This window comes from Bactrocera dorsalis, chromosome 2 (assembly GCF_023373825.1).
Source record: "Bactrocera dorsalis isolate Fly_Bdor chromosome 2, ASM2337382v1, whole genome shotgun sequence".
Taxonomy (NCBI): Eukaryota; Metazoa; Arthropoda; class Insecta; order Diptera; family Tephritidae; genus Bactrocera; species Bactrocera dorsalis.
In genome coordinates this window covers 82,032,563-82,056,289 of record NC_064304.1, presented here as the reverse complement: position 1 = coordinate 82,056,289, position 23,727 = coordinate 82,032,563, and the positions used below count along the sequence as shown (strand labels likewise).

Below are 23,727 nucleotides of genomic sequence, written 5' to 3'. Positions count from 1 at the left end.
TATAATACATTACATTAGTTTAATTATCACTTCAGGTGAGATTAATTAATTTGTGGAGGCAATTGAGTTTTCGCCAATTAAATGTGTTGATTATAACGAGCATTTTCAAAATGTCCATTAAAATCGAATTACTCGTAAGTGGACAGATTACTAATATACATATTACAAAATATTTTACACAAAAACACTTTACAATTATTTTTACATGAAATTTATAACGGTGCAACTGTATTTAATGCATTTCTATACAAAGCTCTCCTGACTCTTTGTGTGTGCATATGTCTGGTATGTGCTGAATGCGCTGACAGCTCGCAAATGAAGCGCCTCTGTTCATAATTATTTACTCTTTTCCTTATTTCTGTTTTGCATTTCCCGTTTTGTTTTAATAAATTATTACCAGCTTTACCGCAAAGCTTATCATATGTACAACTGTAACGCAAATGTCCACCAGCAAACTTTGGTTAGCCTGTGGTCACATCCATAATTGCATACAGACACGCATACATACATATGTGTTACAAATATACATATTTTATGTGAATTGCTTTTGTTTGCTAATTTTTATTTTCAACTAATTCCATTTGCAAATACAATTTTGCAATGAAATGCATTTCTGGCCGCCATGGAAATTTCGGTATTTCAGTGCAAATTCCAATGATTATATAATGTGTTCAGTGAATTCTCTCGAATGCATTTAACTGACATACAGTTTACTACTTTCCATTGTTAACTATTCATTTTTATATGTTGCTTACAATTGTATGTATGTATGTATGTAAGCATATACATACATACTCATTCCACAAATTATGTGTTAAATAATACATACTTGCATATGTACATATATGTATGTTCATATCCTAATATATCTACATATATTATATTTATAATGTATTTGTATGTCAGTATATACAGTATTGGGCAAAACTAAAGCATAATCCTAGTGGAATTTTCTAAATTACGCTAAACACTTTGAGATTTGCCGATAATGCTTGTTTCACTATCCGATATACATTCTATAGGTTTTCCTAATAACTCTCATATTAATGATATTCTGAAAGTTCCCTGAACAGCATATATTAAGTTTGCCACGAAGTTTGTAACACCCATAAGGAAACGTCAGAGACCCTGTAAAATATGGTACGTGGTAAATACAAGTTTATGACAAATATAAATGATTCGTCAAGCTCTGAGTCGATTAGATAAGACCGTCTGTCTGTCCCTCCATGGGTATATATGCGAATTCGTCTTTCAGTTTTTGAGATATCTATCTGAAATTTTGCACCCGTCCTTAACTCATCAAGAAGCTGCCCAACTGTTGGAACGCCCAATATCGGACCACTACTACATATGGCTGCCATACAAACTAAGCAATCGGAATCAAGTGCTTGTAAGGAAAACTGTTTTACTTGATAAGATATCTTCACAAAATTTTCAAAAATGGTTTTTGTTTAAGACAATGATGCATTCTCCAAATAACATGTTCAGATAGATTCGCTATAGCATGTGGCTGCCATACAAGCTGACCGATCAAAGTTCTTGTAAGGAATCTTTTGCATTTGTGAAGGGTATTATAGCTTAACGTTTTTTCTTGTTTTATTTTAAGGGGGAGCCTGCTTTAGAGGCTTCAAAAATTCGATTTTTTGAGGGTTTTTGTGGGAGGGAAAGAAATAATTGATTAAAGCGAAATTTCGAGGGTTTATAATTATATATTTAAACATCATGTACAAATTTTTTGGAAACGAAATATTTGATATTCTGCCTTTGGGAAGCAATTGCCCGATGCATCTCGCATGTGCATATGTCGGACGGCGGATAGGATGCAGGCCGCAATTTCTATCGGAAACAAAAAAGCAAACAGATTCTTAAAAAAATTAAAAAAAGTGTAAAATTTTCAAATTTTTTAAAAATTAAAAAAAAAGTGGTTTTTGACCTAAAAAAATTTTACTTTATGTGGTTTAAAAATATGTGCAAACTTGACTTTTCTCAGTTTTTTTTAGTTTAAATAGAACATAATATAATGCCAAAGATAATTAACTTTGCCTCAATTCCATTCGACATTTAGTTTTTTATCTATCCTGCCCGCCAATTAAGAAAAATCGTAAAAATGAAAAACCGAGAAATCGCGCGTCAAAGTTTTTGCTTTCTGCCCAAGCGCTTTTATATCTGCTAGACGCTCAGTCGCTTCGAAAATATTTCGAATTCCCATCAATAATTTTGGGGACATATTCTTAGATTATTTAAAAAAAGAATTAAGCAAAAAAAGATCGATCGCGCCTAAAGCAGGCTCTCCCCTTAAGGAAAACAGCAATTTCAAAACCAAGGGTGCTTTAATTTTGTTCAATACTGTATATCTATGCATCAAAAGCACACATTAGTAAAATTGCTTTAATACCTTTCAGCTAAATAGAGAATAGCAAACATGTGCACGCTTTTACTTATGTATGTAAATACATTTGGGTATATGCTAATTAGATAATTACAGCATACTTTAGCATAGGTGGCCCATTATATTAAATATTTTATTATAGAAAACTGGAAATTAAAACATAATAAAAATTCATAGATTGCTTTGAATCCGTTTTCAACTATTTCAATGCTATAAACCTTTATTAGTTCTGGAAATATAACGCTATTTTATAACACTGGAAAGATAATGGCGTATCTCCTTTTTAAAGATTTTAAGAATGTTAAAGTTTTTAAAACTATTCGGGTTTTTCACTGACCTCATTCATTTTCAGTCTTATATAAACGTAAGTGTGAGAGCGTAAACAAAACTTCGCACTGCTTTAAAGAAGAGCACATGTTTTCGACAAAATTTTATTTAATATTCTTTATACTCGTAGTTGCCATCGAATGCAAGACACTGATTATAAGGACTTTTCCAACTTCTCGATATAATTTTTGGTCATAATAGACTTTCGTCTTTGCAACTACGTCTTCATCCATGTTAAATTTCACGAGAGAGCACCCTTTTGAATTCTAAGAACAGAAAAAGGAAGCCATTCGTAGCTGAATGTATGCAATTTTGCCTTGCTTTCTATTTATTTATTATTATCCCCCATTAGATCCCATTCCGCCTGATGTGAATTAATAAATAATTATTTGGATGGGAAATGTCATTAATATATTATTTAATATATTCACTCACCGCCTTCATAAATAATGTTATGTGTATGTATTTTAAATCCCGCTTTGTAACTAAAAATATTCATAAACGCTAAATAATTCATACGTATTTTAATTGGGTTTCGGTGTGACGCTTGGTAAAGTTCTATTACAAACATAAAAGCATTCATTACTTGGTATGAGACAGCACACAAATACACGCACGCCCTCACCCACACACACCCACGAACGCACATACACATACACTTTAGCAGCTAAAGCTTGCCTTGCCCTAACCTATTTATGCACAAATCGTGCTTAAATCCAACTACATAGACACCACGTTTATACCTCTGTATTTCTCTTGTCTCTCGTCTATGTTTGTGCATATGTACGTTAATTTGGTGTGTGGTGTTTTAATTGGAATAAATCAATCAATCAACGAATCCTTGAATGAATCAATCAACAAAAACGTCCAACCAACTATTGTCTTCCATCCGCTACTGCTTCGTATAGGAACTACTACGTCGGCCTGCTGTCGTTGAGGAGCCAGTGAAGAGAGTGCACGTACTGAATCCCGGCGAACGTGAGTACCTCTCACCGAATCTGATTGGTGTGCAGAATATCGCAATGACTTTCCTGCCGCTTACTATGAATTTTGTCAATATTATTGATGCATTTCGCGAAATTGTCGACGGTGTGCGCTACGAAATTGTGCTTAACGCCGTCGATACGAAAGCAAAGGATGCCGATGTGGTGTGCCGACTGGTGATAATTGAAAAGCCCTGGTTGCGCACCGAATGGGGTGACAAAGTGCGTGAATTGCGCACCACCAACTGCACCAGCGAGGAGGACACACTCACTGATCAGGCGGCGCGCAGCAAGGCGCTTAACGATAAGTACACGAGGAATGCGCTCTTCAATGGCGGCACACGAAATGAGCTGACCGACGATGAAATGTCCAAATTGGAATCACAAATTCTACCGATGCCATTCGCCACGAATGATTTGAAGCGACGCGATGCAACAACGACCACCACTACCACTTCCACAACAACAACAACACCAGCGCCAACCTCAATCCCCACTACCGCCACAACGTCAGAACAATTAAGCACTGAAGCGACAGCGCGCAATGAGGATACGACCGCAGCAGCCGAAGCGACAACTGCGTCAGCGGCGGCTGACGTGAATGATGAAGATAACGCAGAGTCTACATCGCCATTACCAGTGCTCACACAAGACGAAATGAAGTGGTTGGATGACTTTCTATCGGTGGGCGCACTTAGCTTTGAGCAAACGCAACGTGAAAGGCAGGAAGCCGAGCAGCAGTCAGCTGCTGGTGATAGTAGTAATGATGCCGTTAGTGAGAATACAGCGAGTAATTATGTGCAGCAGCAGCAGCAGCCTCAGCAGGAGCTGGTGGAGTCTGAAGGCGAGGTGGCAACAGAACAGGTAAATAGCGCGCCCACAAAATTATCACGGTACTCACAGCTTGTGCCAGCTTGCGCTCTGTTTTAAAAGTAAGCCTCGGTAGCGAGCAGCGTACTCATCATTGAAAATGCATTAATTAAAATTTTTCTTGTCCCTGTGCACACACACTCGTATCTCACTCTCTCTCCAACTGTCTCTATTAAATGTGCCTCGATTTGTCCGTAGTCCTTTTAGTACAATATGTATCCTCATAATTATATATACGAGGCCGGTTTATAAGCACATACTTAGCATACAACAAAAAAATTAAATTATGATTTACTTCTTTTTTATCTCGATACATTTCCCGAATTTCATTAAATGGTCTAAAAAATACGCTTTTTGGTGGTTTGAACTATATATTTTTGGGTGTATCTGAGATCTCTGGTGGTAACCAGATCGATACTTCGCCGAGAGTCACAAACTAACGTCGAAAAAATCTCGTATTGCTCTTAAAGAACGGCGGAACAAAATCTCACGTATCTTCAGCGATCTGCCAATACGAGACGTTATCTTTCATGGTAGCCGTCAGCACCAAGCGTTGTTTGATTTCACACAAAAACAAGAATCGGTCAAAATTTCCGTTTTCCAATTAGAAAAAAGTGCGAACACTTTCATAAATGGCCAAAACAAAACTACGAGTCCGATTCGACTCTTACCGTTCGCGAGAATGTAATTAGCGGCGCCGATGACCGTACTTATCGCATCACCTCGTACGTATCTCCAACTGCCTCTATTTGAAGCGCCGCGACTTCTCCGTGATCCTTCCCTCTTCCCTTTTAGTACACATATTGGTAAACAGTAGGTACCCTCATATTCTCTACGATTATTATGTGTGTATTTGTTGTTTATTATCTGGTTTTGGCAACGCCGTCAAAATTTCGTATTTTCAATTATAAAATTACGCTCCCCTCTTCCCCAAAGTATTGTAATTGTCGTCAATATTGTGTGGTTTTTTAGTCTACTTTTTGTTTTTGTCTTTCGTATATTGTGTGCTATTTGTTTTATGTCTTTTCGCTGGGTTTTTAATGTTTATGTCCTTGTTGAAACACATTGTATTGCATACATATATACATATGTAGACCTATGTATTAATATGGCATAAATATATATATGTAAGCGTGTATGCACATATGTGTCCTCAAATTACGAAAGGGTGAATCTCTGCTTCACTTAATGAAATCATCACACATTTGTATGCCTCCTTTTGCACTTACATTCCTCACTTCCCTCAGGCTGTCAGTGCCACCGGGTTTTGCCACAAAATCAACCAGCAACACGCTGACGCTTTCAACAGTACTCGTAATGCGACCGCTCCTCTTTTGATTTATCCACAATTTTAATTACTCTGACGTGCATATATGCGCCTTCGACCCCGAGTAATTTCTATGTTTGAATGCAAAAACGGCTTATGTCGAATATGTTGACTGCTAGTCATCATATACAGTTCAGCTAAAATTTAGATTCATTTATTCGAGTGAAAATGGTTTAACTCTCAAGTATTTCCTTACAACAATCAAAATTTCGAATATAGTTCAAATAAATTAGACAGAGAACGTTTGCGATGCATCACCTTAGTTTTCCCTTAACTCGACTTAGATTATTTTCCTTGCGCCGATAAAACTGCTCGAGCATTTTAGTTACATTTAAGCGCTAATGGTAGGCAGAGTGCGAAACTCGCCTTTTAAGCTTTTGGTTCGAGTTATTATGTTTCATGGTTCACTGTTATAAATGCATGACTCAAAGAGTTAAAAGGTAAGCCTTTGTGCTAAAATCTGCACTTTCATCAAGCATACAAGCTTCGATGCCTTTTAGTATGTGAAATTAGAATTCTTTTCAAATTTTTTATTTGTTTATTTTATTTTCTTAGCATTTTTAAATTGAATATTTGTATAATTTATCAAAATGATTAACATAGCCGTTAAGTTGATTTCATGATGAAATACATATACATACTTACATATATGCAAACTTCGGATGCTTTAGCTGAAGAGCTTTCAGTTTCACATAAAACAAGGTCTAAGCAAGAAATTTCTGACAGTGATAACATAATGTATAATTGTCTCCAATTTCTAATTCATTTATCGGAATTTACTTTAACTAACGATCTGCAAGCATCAGTTGCCTGCAGAATTTTTGTAGTATAATAGAAAGCATGAAAATATTTTTGTAAATATATGAAACGCTTAAATACGACTAAACCGATTTTGATGAGCTCTGATTTGTTGAATTTGTCGCAGTCATTCAGTCTTAAAATAAAAATAAATTTGAATTGCTTTTAGCCTATCCTCGATTGAGACGTCCAATCGATCTCAGAACGCAGAGTAATCTTGTTTCTTTATTGTTTTACCATTGTCGTGATAGTCACGGAAGTAATGCCGTGTAAATCACAAAAAATTATGATGAAAACATTATGGCTTCAGGCGCTGTGGTCTACTTTCACCGGGCAACAACCAGTCAGCAGACTATTGATACATATCGGGTGTGTTATCATATATCCGTGTTTCATACATACAGCTCCCATTCTCGTTTTTAGCCAACTCGATATTCCTAGTATGACGTTTGATTCTTGAACGATGTTTTTGTTGCAGCACTCTTTCAGTTGTTCTGAGTTTTGGGTTCGACTTCGATTCATCTCCCCAAGTCTTTCTTCTTTAGTGCCCATTTTGGTTGTTCTTTTGTGTTGATGTATACATGTTAATTATACGGCTAAGAGCATCTATCCGTTCCCTGAAAGGTCCCATAGTTGGCAAGGCGTGATTAACGCTTGAGTGGTTAACGAAAACGTATTTCCAGGCCTGCCGTTTATTTAAACATAAACAGTTGCGAAATTAGCTCGTCAACCATTTCTGTCGTGTATTGCCCAAGTTACGGAATGCCGCATTTCTGCCGCAAAAGAGGGGCCTTAAATCGAGGTAATAGTGAAATACTCGTGGATGCATTCTTCAAACTCCTGCGTCTGCAATTTAATTTTAATATCATGTAGTTTTGAAATGTCTTTATTGCCCCTACAGTGAGCATGAGCCGACATGACGACACGAGGAGCTGCTATCCTGTCGTGTTTTCCGTTTTACAATACAAATTTAAGCTTGTATGTAGTTTGTGCTTCTTGTTTCTGCTTATTGAGTATGTTCTTTACTTGTTATTGTTTGTATTAAAATATGTTCTACTTTAACAGTCTCTTAAATGCGTACAAAGATCAAAGCCTTAAATGCATACTACTTGTTGTTTTTGGAATTTTAACTACCAGTGCACTCGTCTAGAGATTAAGCGGTCTTAATACCTCTATATATAAATTTGTACGTGGATTTTTGCTTTAATCACTTGTTAAATTGTTGGATCTCAAGTTCTTAATTCTAGTACGAGCATAATTCGTTTGGAGTTCGTAGGAGCCCATTTAATACTGTTTAGCTTGATTACTAAGCAAAGCCAAAAGAATTGAAACAAGTAAAAATTTTAACTTAAACGTTAGCTAGAATACCCGTATAAAATTCCATACAAGAACTTAGTTTTAATCGGTCAGTTTCTATAGCAGGTATATGCTATAGTTATAGCGATGCGATTAAAAAAAAATTAATTCTTGCATTGTTCTGGCCAAATTTCGTAAAAATATCTTTTTGAAAAAAAGACTTGACTTTGATCGTTCAAAAGCAGCTATGTGCTATAGTAATCCAGTGGTTCCGACGAGTGAGCAGTTTCTTTTGAAGAAAATGACGTGTGCAAAATTTCAGATTAATATCTCAAAAACTTAAGAGTGCTTTTTTAGACAAGTGCTACACAAGTAGAAAAAAATGCTTACAATTTATTGTTATGACTGAGAATTTAATTTTATTATAAAGCTAAGGGTTTGCCCTTTTGCTTTAAAAACGATTTTCGGCATGTGACCGTCGCGGCCGACTTGAATAAATTCCAGCCGGTGACTTTTTGATGATGTAACGTCATCTCAACAATAATTCATCACTCCGAAAAAAGTATTGCCTCATTGCAAGCTCATAAAAACACCTGTTGTGTCTAAACTGCAAGACGACGATTAAGCTTTTATATACCGACCCTGTAAATATCACTTTTAAATTCAGCCAGCGATATTTGGCTCGAAATTCTTATACTTTTATAAAACACCATCATGTGATATTTAGTAATGAGACATTTTCATGTTGTTATATATAATTAGTATTTGTTAATAGTTCTGTAATTAGTACTATTGTATTCTAATATTTTCCTTAATAATAATCAATTTCAGTTTTATAATTTTTTAAGTCATTGAAGATTCAAAATATTCACATATGCTCTATGCCCTTATTTACACTCTTGTGTACATTCCGTAATATTATTGTGTTGATTTTAGGGAAATATCACAATAAGCCTTTGTCTATTCAACTATTTGTTACTTTAGTTTGTATGGATGTGTATATATGAGTGTGTAGGTTTACCGATGCCTGTCAACATCAATTCGAATTGTCGATTTTCCTAGTTGAATTGTTGGTTTATTGGATTTTCAATTGCCAGAGTAAATACAAACATACATATGTACGTAGGTAATTTAATCATTTATTCAGGTATCTGAATATATTGGCATTCGGTTCTTTTGCCCCAAAGTCGGCATTCATTAGAAATTCCGCTTTTCATGCAATGAAGGCGAGTTGTGTAAACAAATACATACATACATACATAGGTTATGTGCATCTGTATGCTGACAAAACAACTGAGTTTAATTTTGTGCGATATTTAAGGATTAATTTTTAGGTCTAAAATCATGTTTACAATATTTATTTTTATAAACATAAGAAAGGACCGAAATACAGTTTGACACTTTAACGGTCACTTTACCGTTTTTTTCGATTTTATTTACAAACAATACCTGACTTAACTGTTTGTAAGACAGTCGGGCCTACACAATAGGAAGCAATCTGGATTTACACACATACATATCTGCGGCGCAGGGCTCTCAACTCGCTAGCATTCATAATCTTATTTTACATTTATGGTAGATTACTTTACCTATTGTTTTTTTTTCTTTCTTAAATGTAATTCTTAAAAGTACACCAGCATTACTAAGCAATTATAACCCATTTTAGAGATTCAGTTATATTTTCATTACAATTATGGTTGAAAACTATACTACATCCCCATATTAGATCCCCATTTTACTAATACGACTAATTCAATTTGAAGTAAAATATCTTATTTACACAAGTCTTGATGCAAGAGTAAAGCTTATTAGAGAGAAATAGTAGGAAAGTATGTGGAGGTACAAAGCTCAAAAAAGCAGCGATTTTCGATACAAATAGAAAGTATTCATAAACTATATTTTCAGTTGTCCTCCACCTTCCCCTCAGCGCCATTCAGTGTCCAGCCTAAAGCTAAAATGCATTTTTTGATAATGGCACCCAGAAATGTCCAATTTTTCTAAGGTTTTTATCAAGGTACAACTATCGAGACATGCGCGACATTTCATTTTGGTTTCGTTATTGTAATTTATTGCGTTCAAATCCTAAGTATCTCAAATTATTTAAGAAAATAAACAACGTTGTTTTATAATGCAGACTATCAAAGATTAATCACGTATTCATGTGTGTAAACCACAAATCGGATTAGTAATTAAAAACAAATAAGCAAGGGTTAAGTTCGGGTGCTACCGAACATTTATACTTTTACAACTTACAATAATCAAAGTCAGGGAAATATTTTAAGGTGTAAAACCAATCATATAGAGCAAAGTCAGCCGGATATTCTAAAATCCTTATACATTATTAGTTATATAGAGGCTGTGCCAAGTTTTCGCTCTGTTATGTGTAAGTTTTACACTGTTATCAGTAAAACACGCTCTCTTATTTCCATTGGGATAACTCACATGTTGGTCGATATATGCGGTACAAAGTCACCTGGAACTTCGAAAATCGTTGTGTTAGGTATATGGGAGCTAAGGGAAGTATTGACACGATTCAACCAATTTTTTATGCATAAAATTACTATTGTCAAGAAAGGGCAAGCGCACTTTTTGTAAATTTTCAGTGCCAAATTGCAGTTCTATATCGGTGAACAAAGCTATTATACTCTGTAGCAACATGTTGCAATAGTATAATAAAAAACATATTGCATGTTTATACATAAATAATTTGTTTTGTCTAAATCTGTCTTAATCCTTTTATTGCAAAACTTGTATTTGACTGGAATATAGAATTTTTATTTAATAATGACACCTTTTGCGTCTGTCTATATATTTCTCAGTTATTTGTTTTTCATTTACTTATTTTATATGCATTATAAGTATGTGTATAATAATATTATTTATATAACCAACACACATGTTTTGTTTGCAAATAAATTTCATGACTCACATTTTGCAAGCATCTTTTGAGACGAATTACTGAGTGTCAACAAATTATTGTTAGCCATGAGCAAAGCAATTGCCAAAAACAACTCCTCAATTGAGTAATGAACCAGAAATATTTTCTTACGTCAAAAAACCCCAAAATAAGCATCCATCGATCGTAGAAATTTGCATTCGACTTATTTAAGTGTGAGGAATTAATTAAATGAATTAATGAAATTTTTGGAAGTAAAAAGGTAATGAAGCGAAAATTTCATAAATGTTATAAACATTTATCATACCTATGTACATATATATTAATAATTGCCTTTTCAAGTTTTTCGTCCTTAACAGTCTCAGTCGGTTCATTGTTTTCGGCCTGTACGGAATCTAGTAAATGACCATGAATAGTTTATTCGCCTGGTGCAGAGCACGCATATGTCCTAAACATTCCTCGTCAAGTCACGTTCTGTCATGAATACTTGAAGTACACATTTACATTTTTTTTTTCAAAATACCAAAACTTTCGTTACGCGAAATGCTATATTTCACATATTAGTTGGCAACAGCTGTGAGGGTTGGGTCAACGATTCTGGTATATAAGTATCAAATATGCGAAATTTTCACGGAAAAGAAGGTCGGCGCCTATAGTGGGTTTTCAATTAACAATTATTAAAACAACTCACATCACCCTGCCACATAATTTTTCTAATCCACAGTTTTTCGTGAGAAAATTAATTTAATATTTAAATCAAACCTGCAATTACTCTCTTTTATTTGATTCTCTGTTTTGTTGATTATTGAGCGCTAATGATTACAATGTCCTGTATAATAAAACTCGACGAGGCCCCGGAAGATTTTATGAGTGTTTACCTGGAATGTGCGAGTGCAGCTAAAATTCGTTCCTTCTGTATCCTAGCCTTATTCAAATTCCGTTCTTTTGTTAACGAACGACAAAAGAGTACTCTCTTAAGTAACAATGAATAAAGGAGGTGATGTCCTTCCTCGTATTATTTTTTTGAAAGTTCAACATGGTTTGAGTAATAAGCGCCTTCAAAAATAGTATTGCAAAATGAAAAAAATATTCATAAGGCACTTTCACTGAACTTCCTGCTTCCTCCTACAGAATTGAATCATGAATCAACTGTAAAAAAAACCTCTTGAAATTTTATACTGTAACTGTTTAATATTGAATTACTAAAATTTATTTTTATTTATCAATTTCTTTAATTTCAGGTGCATGCTCGTGCCAAGCGTAGCTCTAATCTAGTTGGTGGTGCTAAGACATTGGACAAAAAGGATGCCGAGCAACGTTTACAGGCGTCACTTGACAAACTTGCTGCCGGCGATGGTCCCAATTACAGGTAATTCTATATATTTACTTTCATATAACTCCAATATTCTAAGGATAAATCTATGTTAATATGCAGGATTTCAAAGGTCTATTCGGCCACCACACAGGTGGTTTCGGGCACATTGACGAAAATCGATGTAGAGCTCTTCAATGAAAATGATGAGAAGGAACGCTGCACTGTCAAGATTTGGGCACAACCATGGTTGCCCAATGGCTATGAGGTGACCTTTGACTGCCCTAATAAGGAATTGGTGAAACGGCGCCACAGTCGCTCGGTAGAGCAGCTGGAAAAGAAGACACACAAGAAACGCAATCACCACAGTTTAGACAAAACCGAGCATTTATTTAGCAAATTCCAAATTAAATACAATCGCCGCTATCACACCGCAATGGAGCATCAAATGCGTTTGCGTATTTTCAAACAGAATTTGGAAATTATCAAAGAATTGAATCGTAATGAGATGGGTAAGCGAGAAACTTCTAATATACTTGCTATATACATACATTTGTATGTGCAACTCGTGCAAACCTAGGCAAAAGTTTCACTTCCGTTGCTTGGAACGTGCGCTATCAAATACTTAATATCCTCCTTTTTTGTGTTTACTTTTGCTTCTTTATTCACATTCCCTACCGTCTGCTGTTCTCTACACTCACAGGTAGCGCCAAGTATGGCATTACAGAATTCGCTGACTTAACTAGCACGGAATACAAACAACGTACTGGCCTGTGGCAACGCTCCGAGGATAAGCCAAGCAAGAATGCGCCAGCTGTGATTCCCAATATTGAGTTACCAAAGGAATTTGATTGGCGAGAGAAGGGTGTCATTTCGAAGGTGAAGAATCAGGGCATGTGCGGTTCGTGTTGGGCCTTCAGTGTGACGGGCAATGTCGAGGGCTTGCATGCAGTGAAGACGGGCAAGCTGGAGGAATACTCTGAGCAGGAGTTGCTTGATTGCGACACAAGTGATTCGGCCTGCAATGGCGGTTTGATGGACAATGCCTACGAGTAAGTGTGCTTGTTACAGCAACTCTTCACTTTGATACATATATTTATATATTATATTCTTTAAATTGCAGAGCAATAGAGCATATTGGTGGTTTGGAATTGGAATCCGATTACCCATATGAGGGACGCAAAGACCAATGCAAATTCAGCAAGTCGAAGGTACATGTCAAGGTCAAGGGTGGTGTTGATTTGCCAAAGAATGAGACCGCCATCGCACAATGGCTAATTGCCAATGGACCCATTTCAATTGGTGAGTAGTTGAAGTGTTAAATATTATGTTACCATTATTATAATTAATCAGTGCTCTGCATGAATTTGATCGGTATACTCGTCAGAGGTATTGTGCATTCCATACGTCCGATGTTGGTTGGACACTATAAAATTGGCAGCAAAATAAATATTAACGCAACAATTCGGGAGAATGCTTATAGTATTTGGTCACAACACGCGGCCAATTAACGAATTACAAAGGACGCTTAGAGTAGAAAGCGCTTTATGAAAAATATTAGACTCTAGATCTTTCCTTTCGCTATTTGAAATCATGTTGGCAATGTTTTTCGATAAATATCGTTTCGAACTTTCGAAAAAACGAGTGAAATAGACCTAGGCGACCTTGAGCAAGATTACAGTTTTAACCAGCCAAAATCCATGACATAGGTATGGCTACACTAAGCCATAGCATCTCTTGATAAATCATTTGGTAGAAAGCTTAAACAAATTGGCAAGTACCATTTGATTCATAATCCCACGTCTTATCAGGCGTTAGTATCCACAGCTACGTTAAAAGGACCTTTTCTCGATTTGGTTTTGCAACTGATTCAGGCCCTTTGGCACGGGTCTAGCATTGACACAATTCATACCCAAAACATTATCCAAAATATGTTGTGTCGATCCATAAATAATGTTCAGATCCTCTCATCACTCTGACGCCAATACGACGATTTTCAAGCATTGTTTTTTTTTAAGTTTTTCGGTGTTATCATCACTAAAACGGGTGGATGGACGACCCCAATAAGAGAAGTTTCGGTGACTTGTGTTCGTGATACTACATTAGAGTCTCGAAAACGCTTCTGCAACATTTTTCAGTGATTCCATACTTGCTACTCCATTAAAAACACAAAACTTCAAGCAACCTCGTTGTTAATTTTCCTTCACGGTGAAAATCGCTAGGCTAATTTTTCGATTCGTAAACAAACAAGTACCGAACAAACACTAATTGTCATATGGAGTCCAAACTTCACACGAGCGACAAAAAAGTCAGTTAATTTTGTTATGCCCTAAAACGCAAAGATAGTTCGCCATACACCTCGTGAACCGAGAAGTCATTCGATTCACTTCACGACTATACGAGGATGAGTCATCAAATCGACTTTTTAGTGCTCAAAAAGCAGTTATTTCAGTCGATGTGTGAGAGCTATTATTGTCGTGGTAAAGAGTGATCCTCTTTCGTCGGTTGGTTTCCTGATTTCTTGAAAGACAATTGATAATAAATGGTTGTGTACCACTCAGATTTTATTGGTCTACGTTGCTCCGGTGCTATGGTTGCAACATGTCGAGTGTTTCCTAAAAAAAGGCAACTATTTGCTTGGAAGTGGCTTATCTCATCCCGTCTTATCTTGAAAGACCAATACAATCGGCTGATGTTTACTTTCGGGCTCATATGCGTAAATCCACAATTCGTCACCTGTCACGATTTCATAAACGTGTTATCATATTTTGTTAACATTTCTCTCGATTAGTCGACAAGAGCCTTTTTTCGAGCGATCGACAATTTTTTAAGGTCAATTGTTCATGCAATATTTAAAGTATGCTAGTAGCACTAATACCCATAGTTGTCTCAATCTCACCATAGGGCACATGACGATCTTGCAATATCAGTTTGTGCACAGCATCAATAGTTTTCGGAACAACAACTGATTTTGAACGACCTTTCCGATGATTTACGACCTCGATTGAATTCACCATACCATACCAGTCGAGAAGAATATTTTAAGTGACTGTAAACAAATACAACAATGGGTCTGGCAGTGAACGAGGGTAAGACGAAATATCTCCTGTCATCAAACAAACAGTCATCGCACTCGCGACTTGGCACTCACGTCACTGTTGACAGTCATAACTTTGAAGTTGTAGATAATTTCGTCTATCTTGGAACTAGCGTACACAACACCAACAATGTCAGCCTGGAAATCCAAAGCAGGATAACTCTTGCTACTTTGGATTGGGTGCTATTTTGGACTGAGTAGGCAATTGAGAAGCAAAGTCCTCTCTCGACAAACAAAAACCAAACTCTATAAGTCGCTCATAATTCCCGTCCTGCTATATGGTGCAGAGGCTTGGACGATGACAACAACCGATGAGTCGACGTTGCGAGTTTTCGAGAGAAAAGTTCTGCGAAAGATTTATGGTCCTTTGCGCGTTGGCCACGGCGAATATCGCATTCGATGGAACGATGAGCTGTACGAGATATACGACGACATTGACATAGTTCAGCGAATTAAAAGACAGCGGCTACGCTGGCTAGGTCATGTTGTCCGGATGGATGAAAACACTCATGTCATTATTGATCAAACCAAAAAAATGCTAGGTCTTTTTCAAACGTTAGTGTATTTTTAAAGGAATACATTATTAAAATAAGCAAAAATTAAAAATTTAATTTTAAAGAATTTAACTCTAGGAGTGCCGCCTTTTTATTGATTGAAGAGAAAGCCGTGACACCTTTATACCAACACTGATTAGATTATAAATTGTGCACTTTTTTATTTTTGTATTTTTGTTTTCATTTTAATTAAAACTGCTCTCTGTTGCAGGTATTAACGCCAATGCTATGCAGTTCTATCGCGGTGGTGTCTCCCACCCCTGGAAGGCATTGTGTTCTAAAAAGAATCTCGACCATGGCGTACTTATTGTCGGCTATGGTGTCTCCGACTATCCCATGTTCAAGAAGACATTGCCCTACTGGATTGTGAAGAATTCATGGGGACCCAAATGGGGCGAACAAGGCTACTATCGCGTCTACCGCGGCGATAATACCTGTGGTGTCAGCGAAATGGCCTCATCGGCAGTACTGGAGTAAAACGATTTAAACACGAGCAAGCAGTTCATATAAGATTATTCACAAATAAGTGAATAAGTTAAAAAATGCAATAATTAGTTTTTTTTAGTAAATGCTCACACATTAATCATAACATCAATACGAACAAAATAACACTAAATTAAATATATTGGCAAAAGTCATACCTAAAATAAAATAAATATTAAAATGTTTTGCGACGTAAATTTTCATGGCCAACAAATGGAAAAAATCATAAATAAAATATTTTATAACACGAAAAGAAAAAAAAAACATTTTATAATTATACTCATCACGACTAATATTTAAATACAATATTTTTACCGATCTTTTAAGTTGATATATTTTGTAATGTAATCGTTTAATTATACATATACATATATATTATATGAGAACATACATATATACAAATAAATAAACGTTCTTGTAGAAGTAAATACATACGAAACAACTTTATATATACATAAATTTTAATTCACTGTTCATATTCGCTCAGTTTAATCAACAGTAGACGCAGCTTTCTTGCTTCCAAGCCGATGGTTAAGGGCTCAGCGGGCACTTCGTCAGTGGCGGCATAGATATTGGCGGGTGTGAAGAGACCGTAAACTGAAATATTTGGTATTAAAAAATAATAATAAAGCATTTTTAACCGCTAATGCTAGCTTAAATTAAGAAGTGGGGTTAGTCTCTTTTAAACAATACGTCAGGATCATAAAAGGATGCAATTCTTATTCAAATTAGCTACCACATTGTATCAAAATGTTAATATTCAAATTTGTATATACTCAGACACAGGTTTAATTAAGTCTAATAAAAATTCTCAGATTGTATTGTTAAGGTTATAACTTTTTCCAGGGCTCTAGACTGACCTAACCTCTTAGAACCTTGGGGTATGCTTAAAATATACAAAAGCCAATCAAGCGTTATTATAAAAACCTCACCTTCACAAGATTTCAAGAAATTCAGCACCTCCTGCACCGCCGGATATGGCAGAATAATATTCTGTTTCGCCATACCTGTGAGTAGACCCAACACACAACGCTTCACGTGCAGCCAAGTGTCTGCATAGAGACGAGCACCATTGCCGCCATCCAAAGCATGCGCAATGCGCGACAAACCGAATTCATAATTGGATTTCGCACAATACAGTGTGCCCACAACTAGATTAACTATGCACAAATGATGATACTGCTTGCCCATGTTGCCCTTCAACTCTTCGGCTTTCTCCACTTTGCGCATCAGCTCCTCGGCTTCTTCATTTTGAAAGGTCATTATGTATGAGACGCAGAGATTTGCTAAAACCGCCGCGGGAACTGACATTATCTGCATGAGAATGACATATTAAAATAACAACCGTTAATACCTAAGCTATAAATGTTTGCTCTTACGTCATCATTGTGCTGCCGCACGATCGGCTCATAGAATGCTGCGGACTCTTTGTACTTGTCGCCCTGCATAAAGAGCACGTGACCGGCATTGAGACGCCAAACGGAGTTCTCCGAACAGAATTCAGCACTGGCGCGAAACTCACGCTCGGCGCCGACAAAGTCGTCATCACGCCAATAAATCCATGCGCGTGCCAACACAACCGGCATGTAACTGAGTGTTGTGATAAATTTGATATACAAGTATTTCATTAAGTTTTATAAAAATAATAAAAGTAAATTACTCACAGTTCCAAAGCGTTCTCATAGTCCTGCAGAGCACTGCGTAGCGCCAGTTGATCGGTGGTGCCGCGCATCTCTTGCACTTTGGCAGCCAGACTGCGTAGCTTGCCCGCTAAGCTCGAGGCTAAGACTCCTAATTTTTTCTCTGCCAATTCCGAAGAGGTTTGTGCAGTTATCAAAGCGTCGAGCAGCTCGTAGAGATACTGGTTTCATAGAAGAGAGAAGGAAAGTAAAAGGAAAGATTTTTAAAACTATCTTTGCCAACAAAACAGCCTGAAATCGAACACCAAGTTACAAAATAGTTTCTTCTGATTTATTGCGTCTTAATATAAATATATAATTAGCCACTCAAACATCTTCTAAATGTTTGGACAAACAATAGGTCTTAAAATTAAAGACATTTTTGACATTTGAAGAAAATTTTAACTCGTTGAATAATTGAGATAGAACAAATCTTGTGATCTGGTCCAGGGAACAAGTGCAGTTACCAACCCCTAAGAATGGTGTTTAATTGGAAAGCCACCAAAAAGATATGAAATATTTATGGATGCAGTAAGTCTCTTTGTGTCTAAGACATCATGTTGAATTTTGATTCTTTTCTAATAATCGTCTTCTAATGAGCATATTTCTGACATCACCAAAGCTTTCGCTAAAACAATTAATAGTTTAGAAGCCATAAATGCACAAAATTTTCAAAATGCGTCGAAGTACCAATTTGTACAATTATCGATCAAATCTAAAATCTAATTATAGTCAGTAAAGCCACGCTTTTTCATTCTTAAACTCATAAGTCCCAAACTAATAGAAATGAATATTGAAAATTTTCTCCGTCATAACCACCTGTGACAGATATTTATAGGTTAGATCCGTATGCTCCGCCAGTATATCGGCGGCCATTTCGTACATTTCATGTTTACAACAAATCAATAAGATATTCGCAAAAGTCTCCTTCGGACAAGCTGGTGGTCCAAGCTGCAAAAGAAACGCCAATTTACGCAAACCGGCTACCGGACCTTTCGGATCGGTCAATGCCATATTATGCAATGTAACCGGATCTAATTCACTCTCGGAGCGTGGCGGCAAATCCAACAACGAATCGTGTGCAGCATCCACTAAGAAATGACAAAAAAAGACATACATATAAATAACAACACTACCACCGCTGTAATTGAATACGTACAATTGGCATCCTGATACTCGATAGCCGCTTTCAAGTTCAACGCCTGTGTTATGCCCGACATGGCCATCGTAATTGGATTACCGACACTGCGCGCACTGCCGTCGGTATCGATTTGCGCGCCAATGCCCAACTCCGGATGATTGCGTATGCCGCGGTCCACAATCTCCGCTTTCAGTGCGAAAGTGCAAAATAAGAGGCGAAACGATAAAACAGGCAATTTAGTTTTAATTTCAATCTTCCCGCACTTGCCGTTCTGTACTCACTGGTGTATTCCACGGCCTGTGTCTTTTCCTTTTTGTGAAAATGCGATAATGCCAAATTGTATGCCACCAGCGGATTAAAACCGCCCACCTTCAAAGCGTTCGAGAAACGCTGCACCGCCTTCTCAAATTGGTCGGCATGAAAGAGTAGACAGCCTTCATCGTTGAGTGTTTCCGCATTGCCGGCGGCACGTTGATTCAATACACTCTGCGCGGCCGCAAAGTCCTCACTGGAGTAGAGTATGGCGCTCTGTAGTTGTAAGCAAGACTCCCGCAGTCCTTCGTGTTCGCTGATTTGCTTTAAGGCGCGCAGTGCATCTCCGAAAATACCCGCCTGATAGAGCGATTGTGCATAATAAAATCTAGAATTGATTTTGGTAGCTCATGAGCTCGTCCTGGACCAATTGAAGTACTATTGCACTTACTTATATTTTGCTTCCTTTGGCACCAGCGTACACAGTTGCTCATAGCAAGTCGCGGCCTCTTCATATTTCTGTGCGTGATAGTAGCAGTAGCCCAGTGTAGAGAGACCCGCTCTGGTGTTAGCCGCCTCACCGAAACTTACCATGCACTCGATCACATCATCGTAGCGTTTGTCTTTGATCTACGGCCCCAAATAACACAGAAAATGTTTGAGTCTCTTAATCGACACAATTAAAATAATTTTTACCAAATTGTAGATGGTTCGCGTTATATGGCCTTCCCTTAAGATTATGCCTTGATGCAGCATTATTAACACAATGTATTTTGCCTAGTGCTATATATTGTAATATTAAGTTTAATAATTAATTTATTGGAAAAAATATATATTATTTCAAACTCTAATGTGTACCTTTAAAACAAGAAATGAAAATGTACCGGTCACTCAGCTTGTTTGTTTACTCTCCTTCTTGGTTTCCTTGGTTACTAGCCACATTTATGTGACGCCAAGTGTCCATAACAAAGCCCTTTGCTTACCATACAAAGCATGTACATATACCATAGCTCAACTAATTTTTGTTCGGAACGGAATAATCGAACTGATTTATATACGTATCGGAATTATTTGATGATATGGCAAAACTATTGTGAGGCTTTTGAGATCCTATTAAATTTTATCATTTTTTTTTTAGCATTTTTTATACCCTTAAATATATGTATTGGTATTTTAAGCTAGCCAAGAAGTTTCTAACAGGCACCACGCTCTGAAAGACCAATTGTCGAAAATATCGTTAAAATAATGGAAATTGTCGAGTCGGATCGTTATGTGAGCACTGTTTTTATTGCCCAAGAGCTAAACCTTGAACGCGTTTGGAATCATTTAAATAAGGGAAACTGAATTGTAAAAACTCGATCCGTTTCTGAAGCAGATTATTACTGGTGACAAACGGTGCGTCACTTATGACAACTGACGTCTGAAATAAGTTTACAAGCGGTCAGCTTTAGCCAATGGGAGAGGAAGTGTGTTCCATCACGGCAACGTCAGACCACACAAATCGATAGTAACTCGCCCGATGCTCCGTAAACTTGGTTAGAAAGTCCAGTAGCGGTGTTAGGGTAGGGCGCGGTTGGGCGACCGCCCAGGGCGTCGGTCAAAAGGGACGCCGCAGGCGCCTCCCAGCTCGTGCTCATAGTTCGAGGTCTGCTTAGTCGTAAATTCCCTTAATTAAGCGGATTTTTTTATGTTATGTTACGGGGAATCCCCAATCATAGAAAAACACATTGTCTATCTCCTTTTAACTTTTTGGTTAAAAAGAGCTAGCGTTGTTTTAGCGAAGCGTAACGAACTCAGCTCATTCGCGTTCATAAAATCGGTGCACATACAAAACAATTATTTTAAAACAAACAGACGCGAAGTAGTAACCAGACGGTCCATGTTCCATTGCGATGCTATGTTCGTCACTATCCGTTTCTGCTATCGAGTGACATTAGTTTTATCTTAAAAGTTGTATGGTGTAAAAGAACATACTTAAAGAATATACTTATTTGCTTTTTTTGTCGGATTATTTAATTAGGTAAGTACTTTTATCTATCTATAATTATTATAATAAGGAGGTAACATTTGTTTGTTTAAATGTTTGGCGTGGGGTGGCGGAGAAATAAGTGGCTTCTAAAAAATGTAATATTGGTTATACATATTATTATAATTGCAATACCTATAATTTTTAGTACAAAATGTCTGATAACGTTGAGAAAAAAAAGAAACCATCTGGGTCAGAATATAGAAAACGGAAAGCAGAAAAAGAGAAGGAATTTCAGAGAACAAAAAAGTTCATGAATATATCGCTCATTTGCTGCAAGACCGGCATAAGTCAAAAAAATCGATTCGCCAGAAAACGCGTTTAAAGTTTTCAACTGACTACAACCTTACACGGTGACTCCAACCTTACACCTCTTCTCAAGCGGAGCATATAAGAGGTATTCATATGAATTTTTCACTCAACATGAAGTATGATATAACGAACAATTCTGCATCATTAACTCAAAAATCACGTTTTTTGATTTATGCCGGTCTTGCAGCAAATGAGCGATATGTAGATAAATATATCATAACAAAAAATGAAGATCTAAATATGCCATCTACATCTGGAATAGAAATTAATGTATCGGTAGCGGAGCCTCTATCTGACAAGTCAAATCAGATAACTGAAGATTGTGTTGAAGAGATTGTGGACAAAGTTTCCCAAAGTGAGATGATAAGCTGTGGTACAATTACAAATGCTGCTCCGGATGACTCCATTGGTGATGTACAACCAATACAAATTCTAGATGACGTTAGTACTGTTGTCGCCAATATATCGGATCCTGCCACTTGGCCAGTCACTCGAATTGGCAAAATCATTGATCATATAATTACTAGTGGCCCAGTGCAAACTCACATTGATAATTATCCGACGAATGACACAGGCCGACATTTCTCTAATTCCCATTTCACAAAAAAACTTGCAAACAAAAAAACAATTCAGCGCCAATTCAGGAACGAGTTTATTGTTTTTGTTGTAGACTATTTGATAGTAGCTCAACGTCGAACTTAGTATCTGAAGAGTATAACAACTGGAAACACCTGTCTGAAATGTTAAATTTTTTTTTTTAATTTTCTTGGATTGATGCTGAACTACGATTAAAAATAGGAAAAACAATAGACTGTCAAAAGCAACACTTGATTAGAAAGGAAACTACAAAATGGAATAATGTTTTGTCTAGATTGATGCATATCACACTTTATTGAGCCGAAAACAATATGGCGTTCAGAGGTACTTCCGACAAACTATATACGCCAAATAACGGAAAGTTCTTAGGCTTTGTACAACTACTAGTGATTTGATCTAGTCATGCAGGAGCACTTGCGATTAGCGATGAAGGCTGATATTTCAGACCACTACTGTGGAAAAGATATTCAAAATGAATTAATAGAGCTGATGGGTGAAAAAGTGAAGTCAGAAATCATATTACACACAAAGAAATCAAAATATTATTCTGTTATAGCTGACTGTACTCCTGACATTAGTCATGTAGAACAACTTTCGCTGACATTACGATTTGTTGATTTATCAGACGATAATGAAAAAATATCAGTCAACTGGTGAAAGACTGACTGAAGTTATTATTAATGTTTTAAATAAATACGGACTAAAATTGAACGATTATAGGGGTCAGGGTTATGACAACGGGGCGAATATGAAGGGAAAAAATCTTGGGGTTCAAAGGAGAATTCTCGACATAAACCCCTTAGCTGTTTATGTGCCGTGTGTGTGTCATAGCTACAATCTAGTACTATGCGATGCCGCTAAGTCATCCGTAGGATCAGTCACTTTGTTTGGGGTACTTCAGAGGTTGTTCACATTGTTTTCAGCTTCTGTTCATCGATGTGTTGTGTGATATCCTTTTTGCCTGATCAAAATGTGGTTACTCCCATTTTTGTTTTAAATTTCATCAAATATTGCAACTTATAAGAACTGTATCCAAATGTATGGATAGCATTGCGAATATTATTAACTATACCTGTAACGGTTGCTAGTGGGGAGCGGAGCTTTTCAAAGCTGAAGCTGATAAAAACCTATCTTCGATCAACAATTTCTCAATCTAGATTGACAAACTTAGCAACTTTGTCAATTGAAAACGAAATTGCTGAAAACATCGACTTTGACAACCTTATAAAAGAGTTCGCTGATAGAAAGGCCAGAAAAGTAAAATTTGATTAGTGTTTTTGTAATAAATGGTTATTTTTTATAATAAATAATTATTTCTTTTTAAACGGTTATTTCATTAAATGTTTTCCCTTTTTTCGAATGGGTTTGAATTGCAGTTGGAGGGCGCC

General features: G+C 36.7%; 2 protein-coding genes across 4 annotated transcripts in view; one reads left to right on the top strand and one right to left on the bottom strand.

Moving 5' to 3' along the window:
• Positions 1-16,781, top strand: part of LOC105226576 (putative cysteine proteinase CG12163) — a 36,904-nt gene extending 20,123 nt beyond the window's left edge. Inside the window, exons 2-7 of one of the 2 annotated variants that reach the window (XM_011205506.4) lie at positions 3,625-4,563; positions 12,128-12,255; positions 12,322-12,710; positions 12,902-13,250; positions 13,322-13,500; positions 16,061-16,781. In XM_011205506.4, the coding sequence (XP_011203808.2) occupies positions 3,625-4,563; positions 12,128-12,255; positions 12,322-12,710; positions 12,902-13,250; positions 13,322-13,500; positions 16,061-16,326 (2,250 nt within the window). In that variant the 3' untranslated portion in view covers positions 16,327-16,781. The remainder of the gene's footprint in view (positions 1-3,624; positions 4,564-12,127; positions 12,256-12,321; positions 12,711-12,901; positions 13,251-13,321; positions 13,501-16,060) is intronic. The other variant, XM_019990400.3, reaches the window with a different exon arrangement.
• Positions 16,576-20,323, bottom strand: LOC105226575 (tetratricopeptide repeat protein 30 homolog). 2 transcript variants are annotated; one of them, XM_011205505.4, is made up of 10 exons: positions 20,263-20,323; positions 20,101-20,187; positions 19,856-20,034; positions 19,434-19,792; positions 19,171-19,338; positions 18,831-19,102; positions 17,997-18,193; positions 17,712-17,922; positions 17,265-17,646; positions 16,576-16,929 (listed from the first exon to the last, which is right to left on the bottom strand). In XM_011205505.4, the coding sequence occupies exons 2-10, from the start codon at positions 20,158-20,160 to the stop codon at positions 16,799-16,801; spliced, it is 1,959 nt and encodes a 652-aa protein (XP_011203807.2). In that variant the 5' UTR covers positions 20,161-20,187; positions 20,263-20,323; the 3' UTR covers positions 16,576-16,798. The 2 variants fall into 2 exon arrangements, with proteins under 2 accessions (XP_011203807.2, XP_049304429.1); XM_049448472.1 differs by lacking the exon at positions 20,263-20,323 and having other exon boundaries at positions 20,101-20,256.
• Between the last annotated feature and the right edge of the window lie 3,404 nt (positions 20,324-23,727).

Excerpts from the sequence above, each read along its gene's own strand:
- LOC105226575 (XM_011205505.4), bottom strand. The coding sequence starts at position 20,160 with ATGCTGCATCAAGGCATAATCTTAAGGGAAGGCCATATAACGCGAACC. Across the intron at positions 19,793-19,855 it reads CCAAAGGAAGCAAAATATAA|ATTTTATTATGCACAATCGC; the intron begins GTAAGTGCAATA and ends AATCAATTCTAG. Across the intron at positions 16,930-17,264 it reads TTTCTTGAAATCTTGTGAAG|TTTACGGTCTCTTCACACCC; the intron begins GTGAGGTTTTTA and ends CAAATATTTCAG.